Source organism: Lissotriton helveticus, chromosome 5_1 (genome assembly GCF_964261635.1).
Source record: "Lissotriton helveticus chromosome 5_1, aLisHel1.1, whole genome shotgun sequence".
Classification (NCBI taxonomy): domain Eukaryota; kingdom Metazoa; phylum Chordata; class Amphibia; order Caudata; family Salamandridae; genus Lissotriton; species Lissotriton helveticus.
Genome location: NC_136065.1, coordinates 1326159551 through 1326179132, shown reverse-complemented (window position 1 = coordinate 1326179132; position 19582 = coordinate 1326159551). Strand labels below are relative to the sequence as shown.

At 49.3% G+C, this 19582-nt stretch overlaps 1 protein-coding gene across 2 annotated transcripts in view; it reads right to left on the bottom strand.

Moving 5' to 3' along the window:
• Window positions 1–19582, bottom strand: part of LOC144755356 (receptor-type tyrosine-protein phosphatase V-like) — a 704907-nt gene that overhangs the window by 80275 nt on the left and 605050 nt on the right. For both annotated transcript variants that reach the window (XM_078644168.1, XM_078644167.1), the window contains 2 exons: window positions 17729–17816; window positions 16234–16330 (listed from right to left, as the gene is read on the bottom strand). In XM_078644168.1, the coding sequence (XP_078500294.1) occupies window positions 16234–16330; window positions 17729–17816 (185 nt within the window). The remainder of the gene's footprint in view (window positions 1–16233; window positions 16331–17728; window positions 17817–19582) is intronic.

The window sequence follows — 19582 nt, the reverse complement described above, 5'->3', positions numbered from 1 at the left end:
CGACCATTGTAAGGGGGTCATGAGGTACCATTGATCGCCCGAAGGACGAGGAAAGAGGGAGCGTGGGTAACGGCCGCTGGTCGGAAGTTACCGTGTGTTGAACAGTTGAGGTCATTGTCCGTTCGCGGACAGACATTTGCCGGTTGGGTGACAATTACAGTTAGACTGTGGCCGTACAGTCAAGGAAGTGGTTGCTTGGTCGGAAGTAATCATTTCTAGTGTATGATTGGGACGCATGCGTGACCGGCGAGACAACGGAGAAAGGAGGGGAACTGCTGCGAAACGGAGGCGAGTGACGTCAGAACGAGCCGCGCTGTGATAGGGCGGTTGGTGTGAAGCCGTGCTGAGATTGGTGGATTGTCATCAGGAAGTACAACGAGTGTTGTAAACAAGGAAACGTGGGTTTTATCATGAAATGTTTTAAAGTGTAGCGAAAATGTTTCAAAGGAGAAAACAGGATAGAACCTCGGGGTGGGGAGGAGGCTCCACCCGAGGACACTCCAGCTTACTACATGGCAACGAATGTTGGGTTGCATACCATATTGTGGCTCGATAATTGGTGTAAGATGACTGATGGAAACGAGGAATTGACTTTTCCTAAATATGGAACGTTTAGACTAGAAGTGTTATACCAGTTAAAAGCGATTATGGCTGCATTGCGACCTCTGCCCAGACCAACACAGTTTGAAGCGCTAAATGCATGGATCAGGGCAGCCCACGACAGGAACAGAGATAGGAGACAAGAAAGAGTGAAACGATCGGTAAGGGCAGTCCAAGAAGCGAGATGGGATGCCATGGAAAAGAGGTGGAGGGTACAGACCATTGGAGTAGATAAGTTGTATCCGTTGCTGGAAAGTACAGGGGATGGGCAGAAAAAGAGCACAGAGGATGAGGACAGCGAGACAGACGACAGCCTGATAGAGAGGCTGTTGTCAGAAAGGCCACTCCCATACAATCCCGAGTCAGGGGGAACACAAACATCGGCAAAACACTGGGAAGCCCCAGTGGGGGAAGGAGGGGTTCCAATGGGGAATGGATGGGACACCCCAGGGGACAAGTTTACCCCAGAGAAAGGAGAGAAGGTACCCCCACCCTCCCCAGGGACGAGAGTAGTGGGAAGGTTTACGGTACAGAAAATTCGGGTAGAATAGGGTGTCCATTCTCAGAAACTGCCAGATGCCCTTACAGTGCCTGTTACCATAGGTCCCATAGTATCAGTGTATAACCCAGAACAGAGACAAGCTGAAAGTCCACCGCGAAAGGGGAGCGAGAGGGGTGCCAGCGAAGACAGAACTAATGTGGCGGATGGGTGGAAGACATTACCCAGACCGATAGAACGAAGCACCCCTTTGGTGGCATCGGCAGACCCTTCGGAAGACAGAGGGGGTTGGAGGGGATCGATGGATCTGAGAGGACCAAGGCCGAAGTCGATGAGGGAGCTAAGGCCAGATTTGAGAACTTGGGAAACAGTTGTGGATACCCAAAGCGACAGGTCAAGGAACGTGTTTGGGTCAGAGAATGAGGAGAATAGGATGGGTTCTCACTGTGGAGCTAGCGAAAGCAGACAGGAATGGGAACACAGAGGGGTGGGAAGCAGGGGGACGTCTCGCCACACCTCCAGAGACAGTCGACAGGAGTGGGACTGCGAGGGTTGCGAAGGTAGACGGGTTCCTCCTAACACACCTGAAGAGAACAGAAGAGAGAGTCAGGATGCAAGCGGGAGGGACTCTAAGGAAACTTCTAGCCAAGGCACATTGAGAGCAGCAATAAAGGCAAGGAGATTAGACGTGCTGAGACTAAAGTCGGAAGTAGAGGAGATAGTAGAAGGTACTCTGCCTCTAGAAAGGATTGAACTTTACGAACCAGATGAGCTGTTGCTTGTGGCAAAGGATGTCACTCGGAAGGCTAGGACAGCTCATGAGAAACTCTCTAAATTGGCAAACAAGTACATGGTAGACTTGACAAAAACTAAAGCCCTACAGGGGGGCCACAGGTTACAGTACTCAGATCAAGATCTAGAAGAAAAGAGGGTGATCGGATTAAAAACACACATTAGGGAGCTGATTATGGGAATCCGAACATGGTCCCAGTTGGAGAAATGGGGGGAAAGGTGGTCAAAGAGAAAGACTGTTAGACGGAGCGTTATCGAGACGTCTCCGGGAGGAGGGTTGATGCATGCAGAAGCATACCCCTTGAGAGAGGTGGCTCATGGGGGATATGTACATGTACCCTGGAGCAGGGGAGATTTGGCTGCCTTTACAAACACTTTCCCAAAGTTGCGAGAGAGTCCAGTGGAATGGTACAAGCAGGTAGAGAGGTTCGTTAAAATCTCAAAGGTACTGTGGATTGATTTAAACTCACTGTTTGACATTGTGGTTCCAAGCAATTTGTGGATAGCATGCAAGGTCAGTGTTGAATGGCCCACGGCAGAGCCAGAACGTGATTCTGCCACGAATGGACCGTCACCTAGGGTGATGGCAAAGTACGAACAGGCAATCACGTGGCTGAAAACTAAAGTACCGCCACAAGACATAGATTGGGTAAAGATAGATCGTACCAGGCAGGAACCAAAAGAGACGGTGCATGAGTACTATGAGAGGCTATTGCTGATTTTCAAGCAGTACAGTGGATTAGACGTGATGGATCCGAAGGATATGGGACAGTTCGTATCCAAGTTTGTGCTGGGATTGAGGCCTGATATCTGCCTCATGATACAGCAACATTTGATCTGTTGGCAAAACAAGCCCCTAGATGAGATTCTGAGGTATGCGAGGTACTGCAGTGATGAGATAGACTCGAAGACAAAGAAGCTTAAGGATAAACTGATGTTAGTCCAGATGCAAGCGGGAGGACAGGGTCAGTCAGGCAATGGCACCTTGGGGAGGAAGTCAGGGGGACAGAAAAGAGACAATGAAGAAGGTCCGAGACCTAGGATAGATATAGCGGCTCTGAAGAAGACGACCAAGTGCCATCAGTGTCATGAGGTCGGGCATTGGAGACGCGAGTGCCCCCATAATCCGGACAATCAGGTGCAGGAGGAAGAGGAGGAGGAGGAAGTCGAAGCCCCTCCGAGACGAAAGGTGACAGTGACCAAGCCCCAAATGACAAAAGGGGGGACATCGGCCCCTAGGGCTCCGGTTCCTCAACCACCTAAGATTTCAGCAGGGAACAAGGTTTACAAGCAGATGCCCTTCATAGTCGAGGGAGATGAGCACTATTACTTTGATCCAGTGTCAGGACGGTGCCTGAATGGGGAGGAAGACTGTACCCTTGGAGCCGTACTAGAGGTAGATCAGAGGGGACCCTTTGTAGAGGCTGACGTAGATGGACACCCCACCACCTTCTTGGTAGATACTGGTGCTTCCAGGTCTACTGTGCGGTCCGCAGTGGTCCCTAATTTGCCCCTTTCAGGACAGACTATTCAAGTGGTGGGGGTTGCAAACAGAAGAATGACAAATCCCCTGACTGAGCCAGTTCCGGTAAAGATCGGAAGTTTCAGAGATAGACACCAGTTTGTAGTGTGCGATTCCAGTCCTGTATGTCTACTAGGAAGAGATCTTTTGTGTAAACTCAATTGCACCATCTATTGTACCCCCAAGGGAGTAGAATTGCAGACAAATGATGACGATGCTGATTTTTAAGGTTGCAAACACGCATGAGTGCATCGAATTATACCCTGCTATAACTATGGATGAGCTCCCATGGGATTTGAGAGATTCAGTCTCCTCGGAGGTGTGGGACTTTACGGGAGAAGATATAGGACTGATCAAGGGAGTAGAGCCTGTCAGAATACAAGTAAGACCAAATGCTGACTTTCCCAGAACACCACAGTACAAGCTGACTCCAGAAACGTTGGAAGGAATAAAACCCGTGATTGAGTCAATGATTAGACAAGGGATTCTGAAGGAGGTTATGGGCAGTCCCTGTAACTCTACGATAATGGGCCTGCAGAAGACAAGTGGGAAGTTCAGGATAGTACAGGACCTACGGAAAATTAACAACATAGTTCAATCATAGACATTTATAGAGCGCACTACTCACCCGGAGGGTCTCAAGGCGCTTGGGGGGGGGGGGGAGGGGGGGTGCTGCTACTGCTCCGAACAGCCAGGTCTTGAGCTTCTTCCTGAAGGAGAGGTGGTCTTGGGTCAGGCGCAGGTCGGGAGGGAGGGAGTTCCAGGTCTTGGCGGCCAAGTAGGAGAAGGACCTTCCTCCTGTTGTCGTTCTTCGGATGCGGGGGACGGCGGCGAGGGCGTGACTGGTTGATCGGAGATGGCGTTTGGGAGCGTAGAAGTTGATGCGGTTGTTGAGGTAGCTCGGGCCTTGATCGTGTAGGGCTTTGTGTGCGTGGGTGAGGAGACGGAAGGTGATTCTCTTGTTGATGGGGAGCCAATGCAGGTCTCTCAGATGTCCGGAGATGTGGCTGTGTCGTGGGATGTCGAGGATGAGTCTGGCTGAGGTGTTCTGGATCCGCTGGAGTCTCTTCTGGAGCTTGGCGGTGGTTCCGGCGTAGAGGGCGTTGCCGTAGTCCAGTCGGCTGGTGACGAGGGCCTGGGTGACCGTCTTCCTGGTCTCGGTGGGGATCCACCGGAAGATCTTCCGTAGCATGCGCAGGATGTTGAAGCACGACGAGGAGACGGCGTTGACTTGTCTGGTCATGGAGAGGGAGGAGTCCAGGATGAAGCCCAGGTTGCGTGCGTGGTCTGTTGGTTTGGGAGCGGTGCCCAGGGCGGGGGGCCACCAGGAGTCGTCCCAGGCAGAGGGCGAGGAGCCCAGGATGAGGACTTCCGTCTTGTCCGAGTTCAGTTTCAGGCGGCTGGTCGTCATCCACTCGGCTATGTCTTTCATCCCTTCGTGAAGGTTGGCTCTGGCGGCGGCGGGGTCGTTGGTCAGGGAGAGGATCAGCTGGGTGTCGTCAGCGTAGGAGATGATGTTGAGGTTGTGTTGGTGTGCGATGGCCGCGAGGGGGCTCATGTAGACGTTGAAGAGGGTGGGGCTCAGCGAGGATCCTTGAGGGACGCCGCAGATGACTTCGGTGGCCTCTGACTTGTACGGTGGTAGGCGGACTCTCTGTGTTCTTCCGTCGAGGAAGGAGATGATCCATTCCAGTGCCTTCTCCTGGATTCCGACGTTTCTGAGGCGCTGCACAAGGGTGCGGTGGCAGACAGTGTCGAATGCCGCGGAGAGGTCTAGGAGGATGAGGGCCGCTGTTTCTCCGTTGTCCATCAGGGCTCGGATGTCATCGGTGGCAGCGATGAGGGCGGTCTCGGTGCTGTGGTTGGCTCGGAAGCCAGACTGTGAGGGGTCGAGGGATCCATTCGTCTCGAGGAAGGCGGCCAGCTGTTTGTTGACGGTCTTCTCGATGACTTTGGCTGGAAACGGGAGGAGCGAGATGGGGCGGTAATTCTTGAGTTCGGTGGGGTCCGCTGTTGGTTTCTTTAGTAGAGCGCTGAGTTCGGCGTGCTTCCAGCTCTCCGGGAAGGTGGCGGTGTCGAAGGAGGTGTTGATGATGTCCCGCATGTGGGGTGCGATGACAGCGTCGGCCTTGTTGAAGACGTGGTGAGGGCAGGGGTCGGTCGGAGATCCGGAGTGGATGGAGTTCATCGTGCGGACGGTGTCTTCGGTGCTGATCGGAGTCCAGGCGCAGAGGGTGGTGGTGGGGGGCGGTGGTTCGGTCGTGGCGTGCGTCGGTTGAGTGCTGAAGCTGTTGTGTATGTCCGCGATCTTGTTGTGGAAGTAGGAGGCAAGGGAGTTGCAGAGGTCTTGCGATGGGGTGATGTCGTTGCTTCCGGCGTTGGGGTTGGAGAGCTCTTTCACGATGTTGAAGAGTTCCTTGCAGTTGTGTGCTTTGTTGTCCAGCCGGTCCTTGAATGCAGTTTTCTTGGTGGCGCGGATCAGTTGGTGGTGTTTCCGGGTGGCGAGCTTGAGGGTGGTCATGTTGTCCGGTGTGGGCTCCCTTCTCCAGGCTTTCTCGAGGGCTCGGCAGTTCTTCTTGGAGCTCGTGAGTTCGTCGGTGAACCATGGGGCCTTCTTGCTGCCGGGTCTGCTGGGCGGGGTCCTCAGTGGGGCGAGTTCGTCCGCGCAGTTGCTGATCCACTTCGTGAGGTTGTCGGCGGCCCGGCTGGGGTTCGCTGAGCTGGTGGGAGGGTGCTGGCTCAGGGAAGCGGCGAGCTGGTCGGCTGTGATCTTGTTCCAGCTTCTTCGAGCAACCTGTTGCTGGTGGTGGTGGATCGTCGTTCTTCTGAAGGTGAAGTGGACGCAGCTGTGGTCCGTCCAGTGGAGTCCAGTGGCGTGGCTGAAGGCGATGTCTTTGCTGGATGAGAAGACGGCGTCGAGTGTGTGTCCGGCGAGGTGGGTGGGGATGGACACCAGCTGCTTGAGTCCGAGGTTGGCGAGGTTGTCGAGCAGGGTGGTGGTGTTGCGGTCGTTGTTGTTCTCCAGGTGGAAGTTGATGTCCCCCAGGAGGATGTAGTCAGCGGAGGGGAGGGCATGCGGGCTGATGAAGTCGGCGATGTCCTCGCTGAATTGTGTGCGTGGTCCCGGGGGTCGGTAGATCAGGGTGCCTCTGAGGGTGGTCTTCGGGTCGGTGTGGATCTGGAAGTGTAGGTGTTCGGCGGTAGTCAGGGTGTCGTCGGTGTTGGTCGTGATGTGGATGGTGTCCCTGTGGATGATGGCGATGCCTCCTCCAGTCTGGTTGACGCGATCTCTCCGGGTGATCTTGTATCCCTCTGGGATGGCGATGGCGATGTCGGGCGCTGAGGAGTCGTTCATCCAGGTTTCCGTGAGGAAGGCGACGTCATGGGCTGTGGTGTCGAGGAGGTTCCAGAGTTCGATGGCGTGTCTGTGGACGGAGCGGGTGTTGAGCAGGATGCACTTGAGGTGGTTGCTGCTGGTGTTCGGCTTGGCGGGTGCTGGTGCGGGGCAGGTCCGGATGCAGGTGAACTTGCAGGCGTGGCAGCTGAAGGGTCCGTGGGTGCGTCTCGGGGTGGCTCGGTAGCATCCCGGGACTCGGCCGGTGTTGAGTGCGTTGAGGGTGGCGGCGGTGTACGTCCGGCGGGTGGGCTGGGGTCCTCGGGGGCCAGGGGTTCGAGCGCTGGGCGCGGTCCAGGCGCGGACGGGCGCAGACGGGCTTACCTTTGGCGCGCCTTCGGCGCGCACGCTGCGCGTTGGCCACTCTGCCAGGGGGAGCGGGGTGGCGAATGGGGATGGCGAGCGAGGGAAGGGGGCGGGGCCGCAGGGGGGCAGCGGCGAGGGGGTGGCGGGAAACGCGGCCGGGGCTGGTCGAGGAGGGGGGAGCACTGGGGGCTAGGGAGAAACGGCAGGGAAAGAAAAGCAAAACGGCGGCGAGGCAAGCAGGTGGCAGGGGGCACAGGAGCTCCGCGGACCAAGCGGATCCGGCGGTCAGGCCCAGCCAAGGGCACAGCTGGTGGCAGGAAGCACTGGAGATCCGTGGAAGCGGATCTGGCAGAGATGCGCAGGGCACAGGGCACAGCTCAGGGCAGAGGCGGCACCAGGGGCCGGGCTCACTCACGGGGACTGTGCTCGGGGGGGTGACCTGCCCGGAGTTGTCCCATGTTGTCCAGTGGTACCGAATCCAGCAGTAATATTGTTTCAGATACCGTTCCAAGCCGAATGGTTCTCTGTGATTGATCTGTGTCAAGCTTTCTTTTCTATCCCACTGCACGAGGAAAGCCAATATCTTTTTGCGTTCAAAATAGAGAGTCGCGTTTTAACATGGTGCCGTATCCCCCAAGGGTATACAGAGAGCCCATAGATCTTTAATCAGCTGCTGAAAAGGAATCTTGAAAGTCTGGTACTGCCACAGAACTCAGTTCTCGTACAGTACATAGACGACCTCCTTGTTGCGTCAGACACCGAAGATGCTTGTAGGATTGACACCATCGCCTTGTTGAACCATTTGGGAGAGAATGGACACAAGGTATCACCTAACAAGTTACAGTACTGCCTGCAAGAAGTGCAGTATCTGGGTCACAGAATAGAGCAGGGAAAGAGGAAGGTGTCACCTGACAGAATTGAACTCAACATCATCTCCTACGCCGACGACACCCAGCTGATCCTCTCCCTCACCAACGACCCCGCCACCGCCAGAGCCAACCTGCACGAAGGGATGACAGACGTAGCCAAATGGATGTCGAACAGCCGCCTGAAACTGAACTCGGACAAGACGGAAGTCCTCATCCTGGGGTCATCACCCTCCGCCTGGGACAACTCCTGGTGGCCCCCCGCCCTGGGCAGCGCACCCAAACCCACAGACCACGCACGCAACCTGGGCTTCATCCTGGACTCCTCCCTCTCCATGACCAGACAAGTCAACGCCGTCTCCTCGTCGTGCTTCAACATCCTGCGCATGCTACGTAAGATCTTCCGATGGATCCCCACCGAGACCAGGAAGACGGTCACCCAGGCCCTCGTCACCAGCCGTCTGGACTACGGCAACTCCCTCTACGACGGAACCACCGCCAAACTCCAGAAGAGACTCCAGCGGATCCAGAACACCTCAGCACGACTCTTCCTGGACATCCCCCGCCGCAGCCACATCTCCGGACACCTGAGAGACCTGCACTGGCTCCCAGTCAACAAGAGAATCACCTTCCGGCCCCTCACCCACGCACACAAAGCCCTACACAACCAAGGCCCAGGATACCTCAACAGCCGCCTCAACTTCTATGCTCCCAAACGCCAGCTTCGATCGACCAGCCACGCCCTCGCCGCCGTCCCCCGCATCCGAAGAGCCACCACAGGAGGAAGGTCCTTCTCCTACCTGGCAGCCAAGACTTGGAACTCCCTCCCGACCCACCTCCGCCTGACCCAAGACCACCTCGCCTTCAGGAAGCAGCTCAAGACCTGGCTGTTCGAGCAGTAGCGGACCCCCTCCCCCCAGGGCCTTGAGACCCTCCGGGTGAGTAGTGCGCTATATAAATGCTATGATTGATTGATTGATTGAAACGATCATGAGAATGACTGTGCCCTCAACCCAAAGAGAGGTTAGAATGTTCTTGGGCATGGTTGGCTACTGCCGACAATGGATTGCTAACTTTTCCCTGAAAGCGAAACCATTGCAGAAACTGACGCACAAGGATGTGGTTGATCAGGTACCATGGGACACAGATTGTATGATGGCTTTTCTTGAGCTGAGAGAGGACTTGTGTCGTGCTCCGGCTCTGGGAATGCCAGATTACCACAAATCATTTGCATTATTCTGCTGCGAGAGGGAAGGATGTGCTTTAGCTGTCTTAGTGCAGGATCACGGAGGAGTCCGTAGACCAGTTGCTTACTTTTCGGCTACCTTAGACCCAGTACCCGCAGCGTTGCCCAGATGTCTCAAATCCGTTGCTGCAACAGGTGTCAGCATTGAAAGATGTGAAAGCATAGTGATGGGATATCCACTGACAGTGCATGTACCTCATTCTGTGGAATTGTTGATGACCAGGACCAGGACGCAGCACTTAACCAACAACAGGCTCACACGCTACGAGCAGGTTATACTTGCTGCTACCCTGTTGCCATTACCAAATGATATAGAAGATGATTGGGAAGACCATGATTGCCTTGATGTAACTGAACTGTGCACCAAACCTAGGCCGGATATTGTTGATGTGCCATTGACAGACCCCGATGAAATTTACTTTGTTGATGGCTCATGCATAAGAGACAATACTGGTCAGTTGAGAGCAGCCTTTGCTGTCTGCACTATTTCTGGAATAATTGAAGCGGCCTGCCTGGAAGGAGTACACTCCGCGCAGGTGGCTGAGATAATTGCATTGACGCGTGCCTGTTTGGCAGCCAATGGGATTAGGATCACCATTTTCACTGACAGATAATATGGATTTGGGGTGGTTCATGATTTCGGACAGTTGTGGTCGCAGAGGGGTTACATGACATCATCGGGCTCCCCAATCAGGAATGGCGAGTTCGTCAGGTTATTACTGGAGGCGTTGCAAGGTCCTGTCGCAATAGCAGTGGTAAAATGTACAGCTCACACGAGAGGCACGGACTTCGTGACAATGGGGAATCGTTATGCAGATGAAGTTGCACGCTACTGTGCGGAGCAGGGATACTCCTTTACTGAACAACACATTGAGGGACCAAGGGAAAGAACTGAGCTAAGCATGATGCTTGAGGTGGCAGATACGTGGGAAGAGTTGAGGGACATGCAAGGACAAGCGTCAGATTATGAGAAAAGGGTGTGGGAATCGGCTGGTTGTGTCAAGGGAGACTTGGACATGTGGGTTTCGGCTGATGGAAGGGCTGTGTTGCCGAATTAACTGGTGAGTGCGATGGCACGACAGATACATGGTCCTGTGCATCTGGGAAGGGATGCGATGTTGCGTGTGTTCACGCAGAGGTGGTACAATCCAAAGTTTAGACAGGCTGCGGAAGCAGTATGTCAGAGATGTGTAACGTGTCAGCAGATAAATGTTGGGAAAAGAACACCAGTTACCCTGAGTCACATTGGAAGGTCCGGCGGACCTTTTTACAGGATGCAAATAGACTTCATTGAAATGCCAAGGTGTAATAGCCTCAGGTATGTCTTGGTGATTGTGTGTGTGTTCTCTAGGTGGGTTGAGGCATACCCCACTCGTAGATGCGATACACTCACGGTAGCCAAACAATTGTTGAGGGAATTGGTGCCACGATTCGGGGTTCCGACCTCTCTGGAATCGGACAGAGGAAAACACTTTAATAGCGAAGTTGTGAAGATGCTCTGCTCTGCCCTGAACATTGACCAGAGACTGCATTGTAGCTACCGTCCAGAGGCTTCGGGCATAGTAGAGCAGATAAATGGAACTCTAAAGGCCCGAATGGCAAAGGTGTGCTCATCTACATCCCTGAAGTGGCCTGATGCACTGCCGTTGGTACTAATGAGTATACGTAGTACCCCAGATAGGAGGACAGGGCTCTCGCCACACGAAATTTTGATGGGGAGGGCTATGAGACTGCCATCTATTCCTACAACTGCTTTGCTGAATATCACAGATGACCTGATTCTTGATTACTGCAGGGGACTATCTGACGTCATCCGTTCTGTGTCCCTTCAGGTGCAGGCTGCTGAAGTTCCGGCTGCTAGCGACCTATGTCACGACCTGTGCCCGGGGGACTGGGTCTTAGTCAGAAAACACGTGAGGAAGAGCTGCCTAGATGTACGTTGGAGAGGACCTTTCCAAGTGATCCTAATCACCACTACTGCTGTGAAGTGCGGCGGATTGCCAAATTGGGTCCATGCTTCTCACACCCGACGAGTTCCAGCACCCGCAGAAGGAACAGCTCCTCTCGTAGACGAGAACAACAACGAAGAAGAGGATCCGAGAGAGGGGACAAGTCAAGCTGTGGGGGTGCCAGTGGAAGTCGGGGATTCCCCTGATCAGGCTGTATATGATCACGACGACAGTGACACCGAATCCGCCCCAGAAGAAGGAAGTGGCAGAAAAGGCGATCTGAGTGCAGAAGAGCCTGACAGCGGGGACGAACAGGGTGTGCAAACGAGAAGCCGACGAGCAAGAGGTGCAGAGGCTCATTGGCCTGAGAGACGGAGGCGAAGAGATGTGAGATTGGCTTCCGAGTGAGAATTTGCTCCTGTGACCGAAGAATCTGATCTGGAAGAGGAAGAACAAGGAGCGGAGCAGGGGGGTCCGAGAAGGTCAAGAAGAGCGAGAGTACCTTGCCAAAGATACGCCACACCAGAGTGGACCTACCCTTTTACCTATGCTAGGAGTACCAATGCCAGGAGTACTGAGGTCCGGGAGGGTGAGGTCAGTGGCGGTGACCAGCACAATCCCCAATGTTAAGCTGGAAGTGATGCTGTTGGTACCTGGACTTGAAATTGAAGGTATACTGACACTCACCATTCCTAATCCCCCTCTCCTGAGCAAGATACGTGATTTACTCCTGGAAAGACTGATTTTTCCTACGTTTGTTCCCGACATGCCAGTATATGATAATAATAATAATAATAATAATAATAATCCACATTTGTAAAGCGCACAACCACCCGTAAGGGTCTCTAGGCGCTGGGGGCCGTCGGGAAGATTAAGCAAGCTATTGCCCAGAGTCACATGGTGCTGGGCTAACCTGCCGCCGGAGCCGGTGATCGAACCGTGATCCCCAGATTCAAGCGTCAGTCGCCCTGGCCGCGGCGCCACACCTCTTTAGACAGGTGATGAAGTTGTGCTCCGCATGGAACTTTTAGATTATGTGTTGCAGGCCATCGGATCAAGTATAATTATAGACTATTGAGAACTTTGAAATCTGAACTTTTGAACTTTGAACTTTAGAGTTGCTTAAACTTCGAATTTGCTTTGAAGAGACTTTGAAAAGACTTTGTCAATAGCTGTTGAACTTAACCTAGAGCCCAGTGGAAGAAGAATAAATTTAGGGACTTTCCACAGAGGACGGAGAAGGGTTAGGGCTGTCTGTTGATTGAAGCAAAAGAAGAACTGAAACAGAATTTCAGGTTACCAGATGTGGTTCGAGAGACTCAAATAGCACAGAAGGAGACTTTTGGGTGCTTTCCGAGAACGAACTACTCTGTACTGAGACCATGGCGTCTGGAAACCCGAATCGTAGAGCCAAGTGCATAGTAGGCACCCTTTTAGCAGGAGTGATCCTCCTTATAGTTATAGTAGTTTCAGTTTCCTATTTTGCACCACACGAACAGGTAGAGAAGGCTGAGGTGACACAGGCACCTGACACCCCTAGTCAGAAGGAAGAAAGGGAAAAGAGAGAAAAGGCCTTGTTGGCTGCAGAAAGTCGTAGGTTACATACAGACCTGTCTAAAAGAAATTTTGGGCAGAACGCATATGCAAAGCTGCTGTATGAATACATTGATGCGATGGATGCGAAGGACTGTTACATGTGTATGCAATTGCCAGCTTCAGTAGATGAGGGTATTAGATACCATCACCTTCCATTGACATATGGAATTTCATGCAGTTTGTTGATTAGCATATTATATGGACGGAATAATTTTGAATATTTTTCCAATTATGATGCTGTGTTACCAGAAGTCCCTAATTACAAGCACTTGAATAAGTGGGATTATTATAAGTCAGAGGACAGACTGGGATATTTTTTCATTCCCACACAAGAGCTAGACACCCCGTATGCACACCGACACAATTTGACTTGTTCGTTGTCAGAGGTAGAAAAGAAGTTCATTGAGCAGGTGGAAGATAGGTACACGAAGCAAAAACAGTTGCGAGATTCGGGACAAGGAAAGGTAGATTGGACCGAAGAAGAGAAGAAACACAAGTCAAGGGGGAGTTATGGTCCAATAGCTCTAGATGAGGTACAAAAGGGGAAGCTGCGCCTGCACAGACCACAGACATACTATGAAAATGTCTATGTAGGCCATACTACATGTGAACACACCTTTACATTAGAGTACTATACAAAGGACTTCTTGAAGAGTGTGGTGCAGGTGATCCCTACTGTATATTTTGTCTGTGGAAAGAATGCGTATGTGAGATTGCCAGAGAAGTGGTATGGAACATGTTACCTAGCAATTATCTTTTCCAAAATTTACCATACTGAGGATTTTGCTCTCCTAGAGGGAGGGTCCCAGAAGAGGGTGAAGCGGGGAGAGAGTGCTGGAGCGATAATTGGAGATGTGTTTGGAGCAGCGATACCTATGTTAGGGGTCATTTTGAATGACATCAAGATAAGGCGGTTAGCAACTGTAGTGGATGAGCTGTCAATGAATACAGCCAAGTCATTAGTGTTGGTTGAGGGTGAGATGTTGTTGACAATGGTTTTACAGAACCGTCTTGCCCTAGACGTCCTCCTAGCAAAAGAGGGCGGAGTCTGTAAACGTTTCAAGATTCAGGAATGCTGCACTTATATACCAGACAACTCTAAGGATCTGGAGACATATATAACCAACATTACTGCAATCCATTATGAGATCGAGGATTTGAACCAAGAGAATGCATGGGAGACCGTTGGGAAGGGATTTGGAAAGGTTGGAAACTGGTTTGCCAACCTAGGGAAGGGTTTCCTTGGATTTGTACTAAAACCCCTTATCATAGCAGTGGTATGTGTGATCGCCTTGTGGGGCTTAGTGAGGTTGGGTAAGTGGTACAGGGCGAATAGATTGGCGAGATCAATGAGAGTGCAAGAGATGAGAATGGAAAGACTGCAAGATAATCAATACCGCAGTTTGAGAGCATTGGAGATGCTCAAGAGGGGAAAAATGGCCACAAGCTCAGTTTAGTCTAGTTCTTACCCTAAGGATGATGTGAGGGTGGTGATGACACGTGTCATCAAAGGGGGGAACTGAGAGAGCGCCAATTACAGTGAAATTTGTAGGGGTGCAGCATATGTACAAGTAGTCAGCACCCACATATGTAGAGGACTGTTAATCATGTTTAGATGCAAAGTATGACAAGTACTCAAGCGAATTGGTATCAGAGATGCTTTGAAATAAATTCTTTCACTATTGATAGGAGTGTTAATTGATTTATTAACGTGCCTTCAGATGGATTACAGCGAAATGTATAATCATGCTTTATGTATTCGACAATTAGCTTAAATTAGAGCCTATGCATTTGCAGTATAAGGTTGGAGGCCTTGTGAACCAAGAAGAGAGTTAATACAAAGCGCTGGGCCTATAAGTCAAGCAGAGGCCTAGTTCAGAGGATGGGTACAGGCTTGTTGGAAAATGTATTGCTTAACATTTAATGGTAGAAATGATTTATAAAAGAACCGTTTAGAAAATGTTGTAACATTTGTAGACTATGAGCTATTTGCGTGTATTTCTTTGCAGGCGCCTCATCAAGCAGATAGTAGAGTAGAAGGGCCCATTGTGTATGAGCGTTAGGATGCTAGACTCAGACATGGAGGAGTAGACCAGGAATTTACAGAAGCAACTTGAAAGGATGAAGAGTCTGGGACCCAAGGACGTTTGAACGGGCAAGGATGGACCCATGCCATGTGGAAATTTACAGAACCTAATACCTTCTAGAGGGGCGTACCTATAGGCGTGTCGTCAACATTTTGGGGTTTCGTATTAGGGACAGTGCCCCGAGGGAGGAGGCAGAGCAGATGGCTGAGGAGTTAGAGCGAGTGGTCGCATGGGCAAGGAGCTTAGCAGCAGTGATGGAAATTCTAGTCTAAGGGAGAAGGTGGTGAACTTCTTAGGAAGTCCCCACGGCTGACACCTTTTGGTTAGGTTGGGCTGTTGTAGAGTAGGGATGTCATCTAGCATAGAGTAGGGACAGACTAATCTGAATTTATGTCTTTTATCCTGATGAGTACCAGAATCCAAGTTATAGCAATCTTGTTTAGTTTAATGGTTCTGGAATTGATTCTCGTTCTTTTCATTAGTCGATTGAGACTGTTCCATAGGATTATGTTTGTATTAGTACCTGTTTATCTTCTGAACCTCTTGCTGAGGTGCCTGTATCTCCAGTTATTTTTGGTTATGTAATAAACCTTTTAAATTCAGTCTTTAGTCAGTGGTTCTTTGGGGAAAGAAGAGGCTCATTGGCTATCTTGAAATTGATTGTTTAGTTGTGACTAGGTTGCCTAAATTCACTCTATGACAGGTAAAAAGGTCCAGTCGACCTGTGACGGGATTCTGGAGAATGGTAAGCAGACTCTAGAGGTGTAATCCCGCCTTTTCAAGACCATTGCCTATGCATTCTCCAAACTGCAATCGGTCCTGGCAGGACATTAGACCCTGGAATGATAAAAAGCTGATCTGCTCCAAATGTATAGCTACATAAACAAGGCTCAGGGAAAATAATTAGATTTTACAGGATAGCTCAGGGAGACAAACCAATGATCTGAGACACAAACATTTTAGATCATCAAACACAGTGGGTTAGAGTGAAAATCTGTCACCTCTGTGGTGTTAATACTTACAAGTCGCACATACATGTGACTGACCCACGTAGAAAGATCAGACATAGGCAAAGCAAGGCTGTTATTGCCTTCTAATAGCTCCTCTTGTAAACTCTGTTTGGTCACATATTGGTATTATTGGGTAGAGGCCTGTAAAATGTTAATTTAGTTCCAATGATTCCCCAACACCACAAAAAACCTTATAGTTTAGCAAAGATGAAAAAAGAATGAGTGTATGTATTCTGTTAAACGCCACGTGTTGTCATACTCTCTCTAGCCCCATGGAGCATGAATGCACACTTTGTTTATGGACACTATCATTCTGTCTTCTAATGAACATTGATCTTTAGAGCAGGGCGACATACACATACTTACATGGTAAGACGCTGGGATAGGAGTGGGTCTGCTGGTTGACCAGGGCAGCGGCTGCTAGATCCGCACCAACCTCATCTTTGGCCGCCTCCAGAAGCACCTTCAAGAGCAATGAGACATCACAGAATGACAAATCACATGTAAACCAAAGACATGGGTCACATAGTTGCCTGTAACCCTATTTCTACAGGTATCTGATTTAAAGAACCTGCTTCTGTTAGGATACCAGAAGAAGTTACTTCATTTATTAAACTGCAGAATCACTCAGTCTCACTGAGTACTACATATTAAGTCCAAAGAAGAAGAATAAAACTCTGTAATCTTATTTACCAAAGAGAATAGTGCTATTTTTCTTGGATCAGAATCCAAAGTAAAGTTTTTACTCATTGCATAGCAAGGGATACAGATAAACACAGATACATTCCTCCCAAGGATTTTACAATCTCTAATCTGCATGGATTAAGACACTCGCTGACTAAATGTCAACCTTCACATCTTCATTTCTATAGTCCTACATGAAGTAATGAGTGTCAGAAACAACTTTCACAAGTGACAAATGATATTCCGTAATATAAAATACGTAACTTAGATGTGTACCAGTCTCACCTCAAGGAGAAGTCTCTTGACACATATGCACCTGTTATGTTCTAGGCTCTGCAACCTTCCATGTCAAGTTTTCTTGATTAGAGGACGTATCACATAAATCAACAGGCAAGCAGACTGATGGTGTGACTTACTAAAACCTAACAGAAAAGAGGTGATCTAGAATTTGCAGTTTCCCCATGTTGCTCTAGGTTGGAGGTGAGATGACATTTATATCCAGGGTAGATGGAAACTGATATTTCCGAGAGAAAATGATAAGGGGAGCCTCTCAGGTGTTCTAAATACTACATCTTAAAGGACAGATACTATGAAAATGATATGAATATGTGGAAATTGCATGCTAGAGAAATACCAGATCTCATGGTGATGGCCAGATCTTTCTAACAACCCTTCAGACAGAGCAAATCTCAATCACTTGAAAATCACAGGAGTTTCTAGATTGTTATGACATTGAGGTAAGGAAAAACATTTATTCCAAATACTTAGAATTTACAGATGGGTGCAGGAGTTCATGGCCAGACAATCGTGCTTTGAGAGGAAATGGCTGGGCCTAATTTAGAACTCACAACACTTAACTCAAAGTCAAGGCCCTTGTCTACAGGTTGAAAGCTAAATGTCTCTCAAGCACTGGTCTAATCTTAGCAGTGGAGCTTAGAAATCTACTAGACGTTACAGGGGTTCCTCTTCTCTAGACCAAAGGGTACTCCTCACTCTAGGAAACAGACACACAGACACAGACACACACACGTTTAAGGCTACCTAAGGCACAAGAATCATATCAGCATGTGAAACGAGGCTGCTTGAAATGGTTTGAAGGAGGTTTTGTGAGATATTCTTCAAGAAATAAAAGCCTGTGTCCATACATAGCTTTTCACTCTACTGAGGAAGCACTTACTTGATATTCGTGAAGAAATCCAGCATTACCATTGGCAGATTTTTTCAAGTAGTGCTGGGTAAATGTTTTCTGAAGGATGGGTCGTGACCTGTTAAGACATGAAAGATTGAAACAATGCTTAAAGTCTTTGGATTACAGAGGTTTACAACTCACTCCTGTCTTGGGATACTTGTGCTTCGGTTCCGGAAGGGAATGGCCCAGCAGTTTGGTCTGGACTGTTCCCATTGGAGCAGCATCATTACTGATTTGTATATGGCTGAGTTCACACGTAGGTGGCCTGGTATGCAATATATAAATGGACTGGGATGCTGCCCCAAGTATTTCCCAGTGTCAAAGATTAATGCAAGAATTCCATCCATCACTCTTTTGTATACTTTAGTATGGCACTCTAAGTGGGATGGTTATGCCCAGATATGGGTCCAGTACACACTGTGTCACTAGAACCAGGCTATATCCTACTGATGAGCCCTAATAATTCAAGCATTCCATTAATTTTTTTTGTACTTCAGTACAACTCGTTTCTCGTCATTAACTGAAAATGAGCCCTGTGCATCACAAGACATCTAGGTATCTCACAAAGTCCTTAGCAATATATGGTGGTGATGAGTCCAACAGATATGGAACCTATTATTTGCTACTCACTGCACAGCTCCACTCTACTAAGCTGCATGAGCAAATTACAGCAAGGGAATTTCTGATAGGGATAGACTGGCCAGGACTGAGGGAACTAAAAGAACCAATATTACTACTAAGTTATGCCTTCTTCATATGGTTACCATCAAGCTTCCAGCATCCTCATTTAGTCTGTTCTTGAAAATCTATTTGTTTGACGGCGATAAACAAGAGTACCAGCAAACAAAGGTCCTAAACAGATGATCTACAGGTTAGTGTAGAGTGATTGTCAAAACAGAGGTCCTCTAGTCTGGGAGGTCATTGTAGAGCCATACCACTGTTGGTTGTCATCCATGGATGAAGGAGAATAATATATTTGGGGCACAGGGTTACATAAGAAAGAATTCACCCAAATCCGGTCTTGATTTCTACATTTGTAGCTGCTCAGAACCTCACAAGTACATACAACTTACATGAGTCTTAAGGATGTGAGTATTATGCATTCTTTTGTTGTCTGATGATCTTCCACTGGAGAAAGACTTAAAAAGCTACAGAGAAAGAAGAGTGTTTGCCTGGAAAGGGTCATGGCCAGAAGAGGTTGGAGTGCATTAAGAAATGTACTACCAAAATATACTTTCTGATGAAAAGTGATTGATCACATGAGGAGTGTATACAGGGAAGAAGCAGTTCATGGATTACAAGCAGCAGACTGATGCATGCACCTTCAATAGACAAAACATTCAGAAATTAACTTTAGTATTATGACATGGGCAGTGAAGTTTCTCAATAATAGCTTAGGGGGAGATTATTTATTAAGGAAGGGTCATGAGTGCTTGCTTCCTTTATTACCAGAAAGGGGGGGACTGGGCAGTCTTCTTCATACCTAGCTAGGTTCCTGTGGCATGGATGGATATGGACAGTATTTTGGGGACTCTGTAGGTGAAAATATTGTTGGCATCTTCAACATATAGCACACATGCAAGTTAACAAAGTCATGCTGAGGTGAGAGAAGTAGTTTCCTCTTGTCTTTTCCCATTATAAAGTGTCTGATTAACTATCTTAAAAAGTATCTGTTGTTGCAAAAGGAGTAATCTGACCCCGCCCCCCCCGTTGATTCACAGTGCTTCATGCCACTGCCCATAAGAGTTGTATTGCAAAACACAATGTTTTTATAAAGAAGTTTTTTCACCGATTATTGTTTGGAATAAATAACCATTTGGTTGGAGGCACTGATGTGTTTGT